An 18169-nucleotide genomic window follows, 5' to 3' on the forward strand; every position below is an offset into this window, starting at 1 on the left:
CCATCTCTCAGTGGGTTAACATCTCAGTGGGTTAACATCTAGAGACCAGCGGACTAGAGAGGACAGTATTACCTCACCATCTCTCAGTGGGTTAACATCTAGAGACCAGCGGACTAGAGGGACAGTATTACCTCACCATCTCTCAGTGGGTTAACATCTAGAGACCAGCGGACTAGAGAGGACAGGAGGACAGTTGGGTTACATCTCACCATCTCTCAGTGGGTTAACATCTAGAGACCAGCGGACTAGAGAGGACAGGAGGTCAGTATTACTCACCATCTCTCAGTGGGTTAACATCTAGAGACCAGCGGACTAGAGAGGACAGGAGGTCAGTATTACTCACCATCTCAACATCTAGAGACCAGCGGACTAGAGAGGACAGGAGGGTTACTCACCATCTCTCAGTGGGTTAACATCTAGAGACCAGCGGACTAGAGAGGACAGGAGTATTACCTCACAGGAGGTCAGTATTTACCTCACCATCTCTCAGTGGGTTAACATCTAGAGACCAGCGGACTAGAGAGGACAGTATTACCTCACCATCTCTCAGTGGGTTAACATCTAGAGACCAGCGGACTAGAGAGGACATCCATCTCTCAGTGGGTTAACATCTAGAGACCAGCGGACTAGAGAGGACAGTATTACTCCACCATCTCTCAGTGGGTTAACATCTAGAGACCAGCGGACTAGAGAGGACAGTATTACCTCACCATCTCTCAGTGGGTTAACATCTAGAGACCAGCGGACTAGAGAGGACAGGAGGTCAGTATTACCTCACCATCTCTCAGTGGGTTAACATCTAGAGACCAGCGGACTAGAGAGGACAGGAGGTCAGTATTACTCCACCATCTCTCAGTGGGTTAACATCTAGAGACCAGCGACTAGAGAGGAGGTCAGTATTACCCACCATCTCTCAGTGGGTTAACATCTAGAGACCAGTGGACTAGAGAGGACAGGAGGTCAGTATTACTCCACCATCTCTCAGTGGGTTAACATCTAGAGACCAGCGGACTAGAGAGGACAGGAGGTCAGTATTACCTCACCATCTCTCAGTGGGTTAACATCTAGAGACCAGCGGACTAGAGAGGACAGGAGGTCAGTATTACCTCACCATCTCTCAGTGGGTTAACATCTAGAGACCAGCGGACTAGAGAGGACAGGAGGTCATTTACCTCACCATCTCTCAGTGGGTTAACATCTAGAGACCAGCGGACTAGAGAGGACAGGAGGTCAGTATTACCTCACCATCTCTCAGTGGGTTAACATCTAGAGACCAGCGGACTAGAGAGGACAGGAGGACAGTATTACCTCACCATCTCTCAGTGGGTTAACATCTAGAGACCAGCGGACTAGAGAGGACAGGAGGTCAGTATTACCTCACCATCTCTCAGTGGGTTAACATCTAGAGACCAACGGACTAGAGAGGAGGTCAGTATTACCTCACCATCTCTCAGTGGGTTAACATCTAACATCTAGAGACCACCATCTCTCAGTGGGTTAACATCTAGAGACCAGCGGACAGAGAGGACAGTATTACCTCACCATCTCTCAGTGGGTTAACATCTAGAGACCAGCGGACTAGAGAGGTCAGTATTACCTCACCATCTCTCAGTGGGTTAACATCTAGAGACCAGCGGACTAGAGAGGACAGGAGGTCAGTATTACCTCACCATCTCTCAGTGGGTTAACATCTAGAGACCAGCGGACTAGAGAGGACAGTATTACCTCACCATCTCTCAGTGGGTTAACATCTAGAGACCAGCGGACTAGAGAGGACAGTATTACCTCACCATCTCTCAGTGGGTTAACATCTAGAGACCAGCGGACTAGAGAGGACAGTATTACCTCACCATCTCTCAGTGGGTTAACATCTAGAGACCAGCGGACTAGAGACTAGTATTACCTCACCATCTCTCAGTGAACATCTAGAGACCAGCGGACTAGAGAGGACAGGAGGTATTACCTCACCATCTCTCAGTGGGTTAACATCTAGAGACCAGCGGACTAGAGAGGACAGGAGGTATATTACCTCACCATCTCTCAGTGGGTTAACATCTAGAGACCAGACTAGAGGACCACCATCTCTCAGTGGGTTAACATCTAGAGACCAGGACTAGAGAGGACAGTATTACCTCACCATCTCTCAGTGGGTTAACATCTAGAGACCAGCGGACTAGAGGAGGTCAGGATTACTCACCATCTCTCAGTGGGTTAACATCTAGAGACCAGCGGACTAGTATTAGGACAGTATTACCTCACCATCTCTCAGTGGGTTAACATCTAGAGACCAGCGGACTAGAGAGGACAGTATTACCTCACCATCTCTCAGTGGGTTAACATCTAGAGACCAGCGGACTAGAACATCTAGAGGACAGGAGGAGGTCAGTATTACCTCACCATCTCTCAGTGGGTTAACATCTAGAGACCAGCGGACTAGAGAGGACAGGAGGTCAGTATTACTCCACCATCTCTCAGTGGGTTAACATCTAGAGACCAGCGGACTAGAGAGGACAGTATTACCTCACCATCTCTCAGTGGGTTAACATCTAGAGACCAGCGGACTAGAGAGGACAGTATTACTCACCATCTCTCAGTGGGTTAACATCTAGAGACCAGCGGACTAGAGAGACAGGAGGTTACCTCACCATCTCTCAGTGGGTTAACATCTAGAGACCAGCGGACTAGAGAGGACAGGAGGTCAGTATTACCTCACCATCTCTCAGTGGGTTAACATCTAGGTTAACATCTAGATCTCTCAGTGGGTTAACATCAGACGGACTAGAGAGGACAGGAGGTCAGTATTACCTCACCATCTCTCAGTGGGTTAACATCTAGAGACCAGCGGACTAGAGAGGGAGGTCAGTATTACCTCACCATCTCTCAGTGGGTTAACATCTAGAGACCAGCGGACTAGAGAGGACAGGAGGTCAGTATTACCTCACCATCTCTCAGTGGGTTAACATCTAGAGACCAGCGGACTCAGTATTACCTCACCATCTCTCAGTGGGTTAACATCTAGAGACCAGCGGACTAGAGAGGACAGGAGGTCAGTATTACCTCACCATCTCTCAGTGGGTTAACATCTAGAGACCAGCGGACTAGAGAGGACAGTCATTACCTCACCATCTCTCAGTGGGTTAACATCTAGAGACCAGCGGACTAGAGAGGACAGTATTACCTCACCATCTCTCAGTGGGTTAACATCTAGAGACCAGCGGACTAGAGAGGACAGGAGTGGGTTAACATCTAGAGACCAGCGGACAGAGAGGACAGTATTACCTCACCATCTCTCAGTGGGTTAACATCTAGAGACCAGCGGACTAGAGACAGGACAGTATTACCTCACCATCTCTCAGTGGGTTAACATCTAGAGACCAGCGGACTAGAGAGGACAGGAGGTCAGTATTACCTCACCATCTCTCAGTGGGTTAACATCTAGAGACCAGCTAGAGACAGTAGATCTCTCAGTGGGTTAACATCTAGAGACCAGACAGGAGGTCAGTATTACCTCACCATCTCTCAGTGGGTTAACATCTAGAGCCAGCGGACTAGAGAGGGAGGTCAGTATTACCTCACCATCTCTCGGACTAGAGAGGACTAGAGAGGACAGTATTACCTCACCATCTCTCAGTGGGTTAACATCTAGAGACCAGCGGACTAGAGAGGACAGTATATTACTCCACCATCTCTCAGTGGGTTAACATCTAGAGACCAGCGGACTAGAGAGGACAGTATTACCTCACCATCTCTCAGTGGGTTAACATCTAGAGACCAGCGGACTAGAGAGGACAGGAGGTTTACCTCACCATCTCTCAGTGGGTTAACATCTAGAGACCAGCGGACTAGAGAGGACAGTATTACCTCACCATCTCTCAGTGGGTTAACATCTAGAGACCAGCGGACTAGAGAGGACAGTATTACTCCACCATCTCTCAGTGGGTTAACATCTAGAGACCAGCGGACTAGAGAGGACAGTATTACCCACCATCTCTCAGTGGGTTAACATCTAGAGACCAGCGGACTAGAGAGGACAGGACAGTATTACCTCACCATCTCTCAGTGGGTTAACATCTAGAGACCAGCGGACTAGAGAGGACAGTATTACTCCACCATCTCTCAGTGGGTTAACATCTAGAGACCAGCGGACTAGAGAGGACAGGAGGTCAGTATTACCTCACCATCTCTCAGTGGGTTAACATCTAGAGACCAGCGGACTAGAGAGGACAGGAGGTCAGTATTACCTCACCATCTCTCAGTGGGTTAACATCTAGAGACCAGCGGACTAGAGAGGACAGGAGGTTATTACTCTCACCATCTCTCAGTGGGTTAACATCTAGAGACCAGCGGACTAGAGAGGACAGTCAGTATTACCTCACCATCTCTCAGTGGGTTAACATCTAGAGACCAGTGGGTTAACACTAGAGAGGACAGGAGGTCAGTATTACCTCACCATCTCTCAGTGGGTTAACATCTAGAGACCAGCGGACTAGAGAGGACAGGAGGTCAGTATTACTCACCATCTCTCAGTGGGTTAACATCTAGAGACCAGCGGACAGAGAGGACATCTCTCTCTCAGTGGGTTAACATCTAGAGACCAGCGGACTAGAGAGGACAGGAGGTCAGTATTACCTCACCATCTCTCAGTGGGTTAACATCTAGAGACCAGCGGACTAGAGAGGACAGGAGGTCAGTATTACCTCACCATCTCTCAGTGGGTTAACATCTAGAGACCAGCGGACTAGAGAGGGTCAGTATTACCTCACCATCTCTCAGTGGGTTAACATCTAGAGACCAGCGGACTAGAGACCAGTGGACTAGAGAGGACAGGAGGACAGTATTACCTCACCATCTCTCAGTGGGTTAACATCTAGAGACCAGCGGACTAGAGAGGACAGGAGGTCAGTATTACACCATCTCTCAGTGGGTTAACATCTAGAGACCAGCGGACTAGAGAGGACAGGAGGTCAGTATTACCACCATCTCTCAGTGGGTTAACATCTAGAGACCAGCGGACTAGAGAGGACAGGAGGTCAGTATTACCTCACCATCTCTCAGTGGGTTAACATCTAGAGACCAGCGGACTAGAGAGGACAGTATTACCTCACCATCTCTCAGTGGGTTAACATCTAGAGACCAGCGGACTAGAGAGGACAGGAGGTCAGTATTACCTCACCATCTCTCAGTGGGTTAACATCTAGAGACCAGCGGACTAGAGAGGACAGTATTACCTCACCATCTCTCAGTGGGTTAACATTAACATCTCTCAGTGGGTTAACATCTAGAGACCAGCGGACTAGAGAGGACAGTATTACCTCACCATCTCTCAGTGGGTTAACATCTAGAGACCAGCGGACTAGAGAGGACAGTATTACCTCACCATCTCTCAGTGGGTTAACATCTAGAGACCAGCGGACTAGAGAGGACAGTATTACCTCACCATCTCTCAGTGGGTTAACATCTAGAGACCAGCGGACTAGAGAGGACAGGAGGTCAGTATTACCTCACCATCTCTCAGTGGGTTAACATCTAGAGACCAGCGGACTAGAGAGGACAGTATTACTCCACCATCTCTCAGTGGGTTAACATCTAGAGACCAGCGGACTAGAGAGGACAGTATTACCTCACCATCTCTCAGTGGGTTAACATCTAGAGACCAGCGGACAGTAGAGTGGGTTAGGACAGGAGGTCAGTATTACCTCACCATCTCTCAGTGGGTTAACATCTAGAGACCAGCGGACTAGAGAGGACAGGAGGTCAGTATTACCTCACCATCTCTCAGTGGGTTAACATCTAGAGACCAGCGGACTAGAGAGGACAGTATTACCTCACCATCTCTCAGTGGGTTAACATCTAGAGACCAGCTCTCAGTGGGTTAACATCTAGAGACCAGCGGACTAGAGAGGACAGTATTACTCCACCATCTCTCATCAGTCTCACCATCTCTCAGTGGGTTAACATCTAGAGACCAGCGGACAGAGAGGTCAGTATTACCTCACCATCTCTCAGTGGGTTAACATCTAGAGACCAGCGGACTAGAGAGGACAGGAGGTCAGTATTACATAGAGATCAGGGACTCACCATCTCTCAGTGGGTTAACATCTAGAGACCAGCGGACTAGAGAGGACAGTATTACCTCACCATCTCTCAGTGGGTTAACATCTAGAGACCAGCGGACTAGAGAGGACAGGAGGTCAGTATTACCTCACCATCTCTCAGTGGGTTAACATCTAGAGACCAGCGGACTAGAGAGGACAGGAGGTCAGTATTACTCCACCATCTCTCAGTGGGTTAACATCTAGAGACCAGCATCTAGGACTAGAGAGGACAGGAGGTCAGTATTACTCCACCATCTCTCAGTGGGTTAACATCTAGAGACCAGCGGACTAGAGAGGACAGGAGGTCAGTATTACCCACCATCTCTCAGTGGGTTAACATCTAGAGACCAGCGGACTAGAGAGGACAGGAGGTCAGTATTACCTCACCATCTCTCAGTGGGTTAACATCTAGAGACCAGTATTACTCCACCATCTCTCAGGGGTTACTAGAGACCAGGACAGAGAGGACAGTATTACCTCACCATCTCTCAGTGGGTTAACATCTAGAGACCAGTGGGTTAACATCTAGAGACCAGTGGACTACCAGCGGACTAGAGAGGGACAGGAGGTCAGTATTACCTCACCATCTCTCAGTGGGTTAACATCTAGAGACCAGCGGACTAGAGAGGACAGGAGGTCATCTCTCAGTGGGTTAACATCTAGAGACCAGCGGACTAGAGAGGACACCATCTCTCAGTGGGTTAACATCTAGAGACCAGCGGACTAGAGAGGACAGGAGGTCATATTACCTCACCATCTCTCAGTGGGTTAACATCTAGAGACCAGCGGACTAGAGAGGACAGTATTACCTCACCATCTCTCAGTGGGTTAACATCTAGAGACCAGCGGACTAGAGAGGACAGGAGGTCAGTATTACCTCACCATCTCTCAGTGGGTTAACATCTAGAGACCAGCGGACTAGAGAGGACAGTATTACCTCACCATCTCTCAGTGGGTTAACATCTAGAGACCAGCGGACTAGAGAGGACAGTATTACCTCACCATCTCTCAGTGGGTTAACATCTAGAGACCAGCGGACTAGAGAGGACAGTATTACCTCAACCATCTCTCAGTGGGGTTAACATCTAGAGACCAGCACTAGCAGGAGGGACTCTCTCAGTGGGTTAACATCTAGAGACCAGCGGACTAGAGAGGACAGTATTACCTCACCATCTCTCAGTGGGTTAACATCTAGAGACCAGCGGACTAGAGAGGAGGTCAGTATTACTCCACCATCTCTCAGTGGGTTAACATCTAGAGACCAGCGGACTAGAACATCTAGAGACCAGCGGACTAGAGAGGACAGTATTACCTCACCATCTCTCAGTGGGTTAACATCTAGAGACCAGCGGACTAGAGAGGACAGTATTACCTCACCATCTCTCAGTGGGTTAACATCTAGAGACCAGCGGACTAGAGAGGACAGTATTACCTCACCATCTCTCAGTGGGTTAACATCTAGAGACCAGCGGACTAGAGAGGACAGGAGGTCAGTATTACCTCACCATCTCTCAGTGGGTTAACATCTAGAGACCAGCGGACTAGAGAGGACAGGTGGGTTAACATCTAGAGACCAGCGGACTCAGTATTACTCCACCATCTCTCAGTGGGTTAACATCTAGAGACCAGCGGACTAGAGAGGACAGTATTACCTCACCATCTCTCAGTGGGTTAACATCTAGAGACCAGCGGACTAGAGAGGACAGGAGGACAGTATTACCTCACCATCTCTCAGTGGGTTAACATCTAGAGACCAGCGGACTAGAGAGGACAGGAGGTCAGTATTACCTCACCATCTCTCAGTGGGTTAACATCTAGAGACCAGCGGACTAGAGAGGACAGTATTACCTCACCATCTCTCAGTGGGTTAACATCTAGAGACCAGCGGACTAGAGAGGACAGTATTACTCCACCATCTCTCAGTGGGTCAGTATTACCTCACCATCTCTCAGTGGGTTAACATCTAGAGACCAGCGGACTAGAGAGGAGTATTACACCATCTCTCAGTGGGTTAACATCTAGAGACCAGCGGACTAGAGAGGACAGGAGGTCAGTATTACCTCACCATCTCTCAGTGGGTTAACATCTAGAGACCAGCGGACTAGAGAGGACAGGAGGTCAGTATTACCTCACCATCTCTCAGTGGGTTAACATCTAGAGACCAGCGGACTAGAGAGGACAGTAGTATTACCTCACCATCTCTCAGTGGGTTAACATCTAGAGACCAGCGGACTAGAGAGGTCAGTATTACACCATCTCTCAGGACAGTATTACCTCACCATCTCTCAGTGGGTTAACATCTAGAGACCAGCGGACTAGAGAGGACAGGAGGTCAGTATTACCTCACCATCTCTCAGTGGGTTAACATCTAGAGACCAGCGGACCATCTCTCAGTGGGTTAACATCTAGAGACCAGCGGACTAGAGAGGACAGGAGGTCAGTATTACCTCACCATCTCTCAGTGGGTTAACATCTAGAGACCAGCGGACTAGAGAGGACAGGAGGTCAGTATTACCTCACCATCTCTCAGTGGGTTAACATCTAGAGACCAGCGGACTAGAGAGGACAGTATTACCTCACCATCTCTCAGTGGGTTAACATCTAGAGACCAGCGGACTAGAGAGGACAGGAGGACAGTATTACCTCACCATCTCTCAGTGGGTTAACATCTAGAGACCAGCGGACTAGAGAGGACAGGAGGTCAGTATTACCTCACCATCTCTCAGTGGGTTAACATCTAGAGACCAGCGGACTAGAGAGGACAGGAGGTCAGTATTACCTCACCATCTCTCAGTGGGTTAACATCTAGAGACCAGCGGACTAGAGAGGACAGGAGGTCAGTATTACCTCACCATCTCTCAGTCATCTGGACCAGTTAACATCTAGAGACCAGCGGACTAGAGAGGACAGGAGGTCAGTATTACCTCACCATCTCTCAGTGGGTTAACATCTAGAGACCAGCGGACTAGAGAGGACAGGAGGTCAGTATTACCTCACCATCTCTCAGTGGGTTAACATCTAGAGACCAGCGGACTAGAGAGGACAGGAGGTCAGTATTACCTCACCATCTCTCAGTGGGTTAACATCTAGAGACCAGCGGACTAGAGAGGACAGTATTACCTCACCATCTCTCAGTGGGTTAACATCTAGAGACCAGCGGACTAGAGAGGACAGCGGTGGGTTAACATCTAGAGACCAGGGACTAGAGAGGGAGGTCAGTATTACCTCACCATCTCTCAGTGGGTTAACATCTAGAGACCAGCGGACTAGAGAGGACAGTATTACCTCACCATCTCTCAGTGGGTTAACATCTAGAGACCAGCGGACTAGAGAGGACAGTATTACCTCACCATCTCTCAGTGGGTTAACATCTAGAGACCAGCGGACTAGAGAGGAGGTCAGTATTACCTCACCATCTCTCAGTGGGTTAACATCTAGAGACCAGCGGACTAGAGGAGGTCAGTATTACCTCACCATCTCTCAGTGGGTTAACATCTAGAGACCAGCGGACTAGAGAGGACAGGAGGTCAGTATTACTCCACCATCTCTCAGTGGGTTAACATCTAGAGACCAGCGGACTAGAGAGGACAGTATTACCTCACCATCTCTCAGTGGGTTAACATCTAGAGACCAGCGGACTAGAGAGGACAGTATTACCTCACCATCTCTCAGTGGGTTAACATCTAGAGACCAGCGGACTAGAGAGGACAGTATTACCTCACCATCTCTCAGTGGGTTAACATCTAGAGACCAGCGGACTAGAGAGGACAGTATTACCTCACCATCTCTCAGTGGGTTAACATCTAGAGACCAGCGGACTAGAGAGGACAGTATTACCTCACCATCTCTCAGTGGGTTAACATCTAGAGACCAGCGGACTAGAGAGGACAGTATTACTCCACCATCTCTCAGTGGGTTAACATCTAGAGACCAGCGGACTAGAGAGGACAGGAGGTCAGTATTACCTCACCATCTCTCAGTGGGTTAACATCTAGAGACCAGCGGACTAGAGAGGACAGGAGGTCAGTATTACCTCACCATCTCTCAGTGGGTTAACATCTAGAGACCAGCGGACTAGAGAGGACAGTATTACCTCACCATCTCTCAGTGGGTTAACATCTAGAGACCAGCGGACTAGAGAGGACAGGAGGTCAGTATCTCTCAGTGGGTTAACATCTAGAGACCATCTCTCATCTCTCAGTGGGTTAACATCTAGAGACCAGCGGACTAGAGAGGACAGTGGGTTAACATCTAGAGACCAGCGGACTAGAGAGGACAGTATTACCTCACCATCTCTCAGTGGGTTAACATCTAGAGACCAGCGGACTAGAGAGGACAGTATTACCTCACCATCTCTCAGTGGGTTAACATCTAGAGACCAGCGGACTAGAGAGGACAGGAGGTCAGTATTACCTCACCATCTCTCAGTGGGTTAACATCTAGAGACCAGCGGACTAGAGAGGACAGGAACATCTAGAGACCAGCGGACTAGAGAGGACAGTATTACTCCACCATCTCTCAGTGGGTTAACATCTAGAGACCAGCGGACTAGAGAGGACAGGAGGTCAGTATTACTCCACCATCTCTCAGTGGGTTAACATCTAGAGACCAGCGGACTAGAGAGGACAGGAGGTCAGTATTACTCCACCATCTCTCAGTGGGTTAACATCTAGAGACCAGCGGACTAGAGAGGACAGGAGGTCAGTATTACCTCACCATCTCTCAGTGGGTTAACATCTAGAGACCAGTGGACTAGAGAGGACAGGAGGACAGTATTACCTCACCATCTCTCAGTGGGTTAACATCTAGAGACCAGTGGACTAGAGAGGACAGGAACATCTAGGACCAGCGGACTCAGTATTACCTCACCATCTCTCAGTGGGTTAACATCTAGAGACCAGCGGACTGGGTTATTACCTCACCATCTCTCAGTGGGTTAACATCTAGAGACCAGTGGACTAGAGAGGACAGGAGGTCAGTATTACCTCACCATCTCTCAGTGGGTTAACATCTAGAGACCAGCGGACTAGAGAGGACAGGAGGTCAGTATTACCTCACCATCTCTCAGTGGGTTAACATCTAGAGACCAGCGGACTAGAGAGGACAGGAGGACAGTATTACCTCACCATCTCTCAGTGGGTTAACATCTAGAGACCAGCGGACTAGAGAGGACAGGAGGTCAGTATTACCTCACCATCTCTCAGTGGGTTAACATCTAGAGACCAGCGGACTAGAGAGGACAGTATTACCTCACCATCTCTCAGTGGGTTAACATCTAGACAGGTTAACATCTAGAGACCAGCGGACTAGAGAGGACAGTATTACCTCACCATCTCTCAGTGGGTTAACATCTAGAGACCAGCGGACTAGAGAGGACAGTATTACCTCACCATCTCTCAGTGGGTTAACATCTAGAGACCAGCGGACTAGAGAGGACAGTATTACCTCACCATCTCTCAGTGGGTTAACATCTAGAGACCAGCGGACTAGAGAGGACAGTATTACCTCACCATCTCTCAGTGGGTTAACATCTAGAGACCAGCGGACTCTAGAGAGCGGACTAGGAGGACAGTATTACCTCACCATCTCTCAGTGGGTTAACATCTAGAGACCAGCGGACTAGAGAGGACAGGAGGTCAGTATTACCTCACCATCTCTCAGTGGGTTAACATCTAGAGACCAGCGGACTAGAGAGGACAGTATTACCTCACCATCTCTCAGTGGGTTAACATCTAGAGACCAGCGGACAGAGAGGACCAGTATTACTCTCACCATCTCTCAGTGGGTTAACATCTAGAGACCAGCGGACTAGAGAGGACAGGAGGTCAGTATTACCTCACCATCTCTCAGTGGGTTAACATCTAGAGACCAGCGGATCTAGAGACCAGCGGACTAGAGAGGACAGTATTACCTCACCATCTCTCAGTGGGTTAACATCTAGAGACCAGCGGACTAGAGAGGACAGTATTACCTCACCATCTCTCAGTGGGTTAACATCTAGAGACCAGCGGACTAGAGAGGACAGTATTACCTCACCATCTCTCAGTGGGTTAACATCTAGAGACCAGCGGACTAGAGAGGACAGGAGGACAGTATTACCTCACCATCTCTCAGTGGGTTAACATCTAGAGACCAGACTAGGACTAGTATTACCTCACCATCTCTCAGTGGGTTAACATCTAGGACAGTATTACCTCACCATCTCTCAGTGGGTTAACATCTAGAGACCAGCGGACTAGAGAGGACAGGAGGTCAGTATTACCTCACCATCTCTCAGTGGGTTAACATCTAGAGACCAGCGGACTAGAGAGGACAGGAGGTCAGTATTACTCCACCATCTCTCAGTGGGTTAACATCTAGAGACCAGCGGACTAGAGAGGACAGTATTACCTCACCATCTCTCAGTGGGTTAACATCTAGAGACCAGCGGACTAGAGAGGACAGTATTACTCCACCATCTCTCAGTGGGTTAACATCTAGAGACCAGCGGACTAGAGAGGACAGTATTACCTCACCATCTCTCAGTGGGTTAACATCTAGAGACCAGCGGACTAGAGAGGACAGTATTACCTCACCATCTCTCAGTGGGTTAACATCTAGAGACCAGCGGACTAGAGAGGACAGTATTACCTCACCATCACCATCTCTCATCTCTCAGTGGGTTAACATCTAGAGACCAGCGGACTAGAGAGGACAGGAGGTCAGTATTACCTCACCATCTCTCAGTGGGTTAACATCTAGAGACCAGCGGACTAGAGAGGACAGGAGGTCAGTATTACTCCACCATCTCTCAGTGGGTTAACATCTAGAGACCAGCGGACTAGAGAGGACAGTATTACCTCACCATCTCTCAGTGGGTTAACATCTAGAGACCAGCGGACTAGAGAGGACAGGAGGACAGTATTACCTCACCATCTCTCAGTGGGTTAACATCTAGAGACCAGCGGACTAGAGAGGACAGGAGGTCAGTATTACCTCACCATCTCTCAGTGGGTTAACATCTAGAGACCAGCGGACTAGAGAGGACAGTATTACCTCACCATCTCTCAGTGGGTTAACATCTAGAGACCAGCGGACTAGAGGAGGACATCTAGGAGGGACTAGAGAGGACAGGAGGTCAGTATTACCTCACCATCTCTCAGTGGGTTAACATCTAGAGACCAGTGGACTAGAGAGGACAGTATTACCTCACCATCTCTCAGTGGGTTAACATCTAGAGACCAGTGGACTAGAGAGGACAGTATTACTCCACCATCTCTCAGTGGGTTAACATCTAGAGACCAGCGGACTAGAGAGGACAGTATTACCTCACCATCTCTCAGTGGGTTAACATCTAGAGACCAGCGGACTAGAGAGGACAGGAGGTCAGTATTCTCTCAGTGGGTTAACTCACCATCTCACCATCTCTCAGTGGGTTAACATCTAGAGACCAGCGGACTAGAGAGGACAGGAGGTCAGTATTACCTCACCATCTCTCAGTGGGTTAACATCTAGAGACCAGCGGACTAGAGAGGACAGGAGGTCAGTGTTACTCCACCATCTCTCAGTGGGTTAACATCTAGAGACCAGCGGACTAGAGAGGACAGTATTACCTCACCATCTCTCAGTGGGTTAACATCTAGAGACCAGCGGACTAGAGAGGACAGGAGGTCAGTATTACTCCACCATCTCTCAGTGGGTTAACATCTAGAGACCAGCGGACTAGAGAGGACAGGAGGTCAGTATTACTCCACCATCTCTCAGTGGGTTAACATCTAGAGACCAGCGGACTAGAGAGGACAGGAGGTCAGTATTACTCCACCATCTCTCAGTGGGTTAACATCTAGAGACCAGCGGACTAGAGAGGACAGTATTACTCCACCATCTCTCAGTGGGTTAACATCTAGAGACCAACGGACTAGAGGACAGGAGGTCAGTATTACCTCACCATCTCTTAGTGGGTTAACATCTAGAGACCAACGGACTAGAGAGGACAGGAGGTCAGTATTACCTCACCATCTCTCAGTGGGTTAACATCTAGAGACCAGCGGACTAGAGAGGACAGGAGGTCAGTATTACTCCACTGGGGATCCGCAAGGGGAGGTGTGGATCGACTGGGGGTCCCCAAGGGGAGGTGTGGATCGACTGGGGGTCCCCAAGGGGAGGTGTGGATCGACTGGGGGTCCCCAAGGGGATGTGTGGATCGACTGGGGGTCCCCAAGGGGAGGTGTGGATCGACTGGGGTCCCCAAGGGGAGGTGTGGATCGACTGGGGGTCCCCAAGGGGAGGTGTGGATCGACTGGGGGTCCCCAAGGGGAGGTGTGGATCGACTGGGGGTCCCCAAGGGGAGGTGTGGATCGACTGGGGGTCCCCAAGGGGAGGTGTGGATCGACTGGGGGTCCCCAAGGGGAGGTGTGGATCGACTGGGGGTCCCCAAGGGGAGGTGTGGATCGACTGGGGGTCCCCAAGGGGAGGTGTGGATCGACTGGGGTCCCCAAGGGGAGGTGTGGATCGACTGGGGGTCCCCAAGGGGAGGTGTGGATCCACTGGGGGTCCCCAAGGGGAGGTGTGGATCGACTGGGGGTCCCCAAGGGGAGGTGTGGATCGACTGGGGGTCCCCAAGGGGAGGTGTGGATCGAGCTAATCAATGTCCCATGTTCAGTTCACAGCAGAGCAGGAGGCCGCCATGAAGGAACCCATCGTCAAACGGTTTGAAGAGGAAGGAAGCCCGTACTTCTCCAGCGCTAGGTAGATATCAGCATCACCCAGTCGATGATGGCATTATTAATGTGCTTATAATGAATCATGAAGAGTATCTCAAATCAAAGGTTATTTGTCACGTGCCGAATACAACAGGGAGACCTTACAGTGAAATGCTGAACACAACAGGTGTAGTAGACCTTACAGTGAAATGCTGAATACAACAGGTGTAGTAGACCTCACAGTGAAATGCTGAATACAACAGGTGTAGTAGACCTTACAGTGAAATACTGAATACAACAGGTGTAGTAGACCTCACTGTGAAATGCTGAATACAACAGGTGTAGTAGACCTCACAGTGAAATGCTGAATACAACAGGTGTAGTAGACCTCACAGTGAAATGCTGAATACAACAGGTGTAGTAGACCTCACAGTGAAATGCTGAATACAACAGGTGTAGTAGACCTCACAGTGAAATGCTGAATACAACAGGTGTAGTAGACCTCACAGTGAAATGCTGAATACAACAGGTGTAGTAGACCTCACAGTGAAATGCTGAATACAACAGGTGTAGTAGACCTCACAGTGAAATGCTGAATACAACAGGTGTAGTAGACCTCACAGTGAAATGCTGAATACAACAGGTGTAGTAGACCTCACAGTGAAATGCTGAATACAACAGGTGTAGTAGACCTCACAGTGAAATGCTGAATACAACAGGTGTAGTAGACCTTACAGTGAAATGCTGAATACAACAGGTGTAGTAGACCTTACAGTGAAATGCTGAATACAACAGGTGTAGTAGACCTTACAGTGAAATACTGACTACAACAGGTGTAGTAGACCTCACAGTGAAATGCTGAATACAACAGGTGTAGTAGACCTTACAGTGAAATGCTGAATACAACAGGTGTAGTAGACCTCACAGTGAAATGCTGAATACAACAGGTGTAGTAGACCTTACAGTGAAATGCTGAATACAACAGGTGTAGTAGACCTCACAGTGAAATGCTGAATACAACAGGTGTAGTAGACCTCACAGTGAAATGCTGAATACAACAGGTGTAGTAGACCTTACAGTGAAATGCTGAATACAACAGGTGTAGTAGACCTCACAGTGAAATGCTGAATACAACAGGTGTAGTAGACCTCACAGTGAAATGCTGAATACAACAGGTGTAGTAGACCTTACAGTGAAATGCTGAATACAACAGGTGTAGTAGACCTCACAGTGAAATGCTGAATACAACAGGTGTAGTAGACCTTACAGTGAAATGTTGAATACAACAGGTGTAGTAGACCTCACAGTGAAATGCTGAATACAACAGGTGTAGTAGACCTCACAGTGAAATACTGAATACAACAGGTGTAGTAGACCTCACAGTGAAATACTGACTACAAGCCCTGAACCAACAATGCAGTTAAAAAATATAAAATACAAAATTAAATTAAAATAAATAATATATATTGTGAGTTTTAACTTGTGTTTTATCTTCCATGTTGTTCTGCCCGTCTGATAGGCTGTGGGATGACGGCGTCATCGACCCGGCTGACACTCGTCTGGTTCTGGGAATGAGTCTCAGTGCTACACTCAATGCCCCGACACAGAGGACACGCTTCGGAGTGTTCCGGATGTAGACGTCCACAGACCCACTGGAGGACGGGCTAGACATCCACAGACCCACTAGAGGACAGACTGAACATCCACAGACAGACTAGAGGACAGACTGAACATCCACAGACAGACTAGAGGACAGACTGGACATCCACAGACAGACTAGACATCCACAGACCCACTAGAGGACAGACTGGACATCCACAGACAGACTAGACATCCACAGACCCACTAGAGGACAGACTGAACATCCACAGACCCACTAGAGGACAGACTGGAAATCCACAGACCCACTAGAGGACAGACTAAACATCCACAGACCCACTAGAGGACAGACTAGACATCCACAGACCCACTAGAGGACAGACTAGACATCCATAGACCCACTAGAGGACAGACTGAACATCCACAGACAGACTAGAGGACAGACTAAACATCCACAGACAGACGAAACATCCACAGACAGACTAGAGGACAGACTGAACATCCACAGACCCACTAGAGGACAGACTCTGGAGCTAGTCTGTAGTGATACAAGGACTGTATCCTGTATGGGCGTCTCAAATGGAACCCTATTCCCTATGTAGTGCACTACTACCCCATGGGCCCTGGTCAAATGTAGTGCACTACTACCCCATGGGCCCTGGTCAAATGTAGTGCACTTTAAAGGGAATAGGGAGCCATTTGGGACAATAGTGTATTTTGTAGAAACAGTATATTGCACAACCCCAGGCAGCGTTGTCAGTAGTGTGTGGTGACTGACCATAGAAGATTTTGTTCTGGAAAAACTACTAAACTGTCATCTTTGTTAAACTGTATCTGTAATCATGAATCAGTGTCAATAAGGAGACTTGTGTTAAAAGTCAAGAGATAAGTACCGGAACCTCAAGTCAGAATGCTAAGTGTCCTCCTGATCACACTCTGTGCCTCTCTACTACTTCAGGATCTGTATCACACCTCTTCTGGGAACTGGGAGTCTCTATCTAACTAACTCTGGGTTTTGTATGTTGCTTCTATTTTCTCTAGATTTTTGATTAACACCAAGTAAATGAACTGACCGCACACGGAAACCTGTGTTTTATGTTTCATGAGTTATTTACAGAAACATTGTTTTCCAACAACCCTCCTCAAATGAATAGCTTTTCATTGTTGAGCTTTCAGAACACTTGGTAACATGATTTGAAACCGCCTGCATCGATGCTGGCCAATGTTTGGTAAACCTCCATTTTATTTGATTGAAACAGAACAGTGACATGTTAAATGATGATTGGATATTTATTGGAAATGGTAATGTACTGTAGAATGTCAACGCGTCACACAAGGACTTCCCAGTTAGCATTGAGACATCTGGTGGTCGTTCTGACTTCTGCCACCTCAATCTCCTTCACCCTTACAGGGAACTCGGGATCATGACCCCCTCCACCCCACCACAATTACAACACCGTCGTCCTTCAATATACTCCCGTCTGTCTGTGAAACATGGCCAAATCCTTAACAGTTCTTACACTGCAGTGGTTTGGGGACACAAACTCTTACAGAGTATCTGACGTAAACCAAGCTTCACGTGTAGGTATTTGCTCTTAATGAAACAGGACCGACAGACTCTTCTTTTCCTTCAGTCACCCAGCGGGTCAGACGCCGGACACCAACCACATCAGGAATTGTCTTCAGGGATTCAACCTGAACATTCGTCGTCACCCCTGAGATGACTCCTTTTTGACGGGTGTCTACTATTCAAAACACAAAACGTCTTTTTGTCTGGATTATTTTGAGGCTCAC

The 18169-nt window shown here is 48.6% G+C and overlaps 1 protein-coding gene across 2 annotated transcripts in view; it reads left to right on the forward strand.

The window, feature by feature from the left end:
- Positions 1 to 17460, forward strand: part of mccc2 (methylcrotonyl-CoA carboxylase subunit 2) — a 46691-nt gene extending 29231 nt beyond the window's left edge. The window contains exons 16-18 of one of the 2 annotated variants that reach the window (XR_006838948.1): positions 14737 to 14822; positions 16296 to 16522; positions 16554 to 17460. Coding sequence is in view for 1 of the 2 variants with exons in the window: in XM_046351533.1 (XP_046207489.1) it covers positions 14737 to 14822; positions 16296 to 16413 (204 nt within the window). In the remaining variant the exon portion in view is untranslated. Of the gene's footprint in view, positions 1 to 14736; positions 14823 to 16295 lie in introns of both variants that reach the window. The other variant, XM_046351533.1, reaches the window with a different exon arrangement.
- Positions 17461 to 18169: the final 709 nt, after the last annotated feature.

Source organism: Oncorhynchus gorbuscha, linkage group LG05 (genome assembly GCF_021184085.1).
Source record: "Oncorhynchus gorbuscha isolate QuinsamMale2020 ecotype Even-year linkage group LG05, OgorEven_v1.0, whole genome shotgun sequence".
NCBI classification, from domain to species: Eukaryota; Metazoa; Chordata; class Actinopteri; order Salmoniformes; family Salmonidae; genus Oncorhynchus; species Oncorhynchus gorbuscha.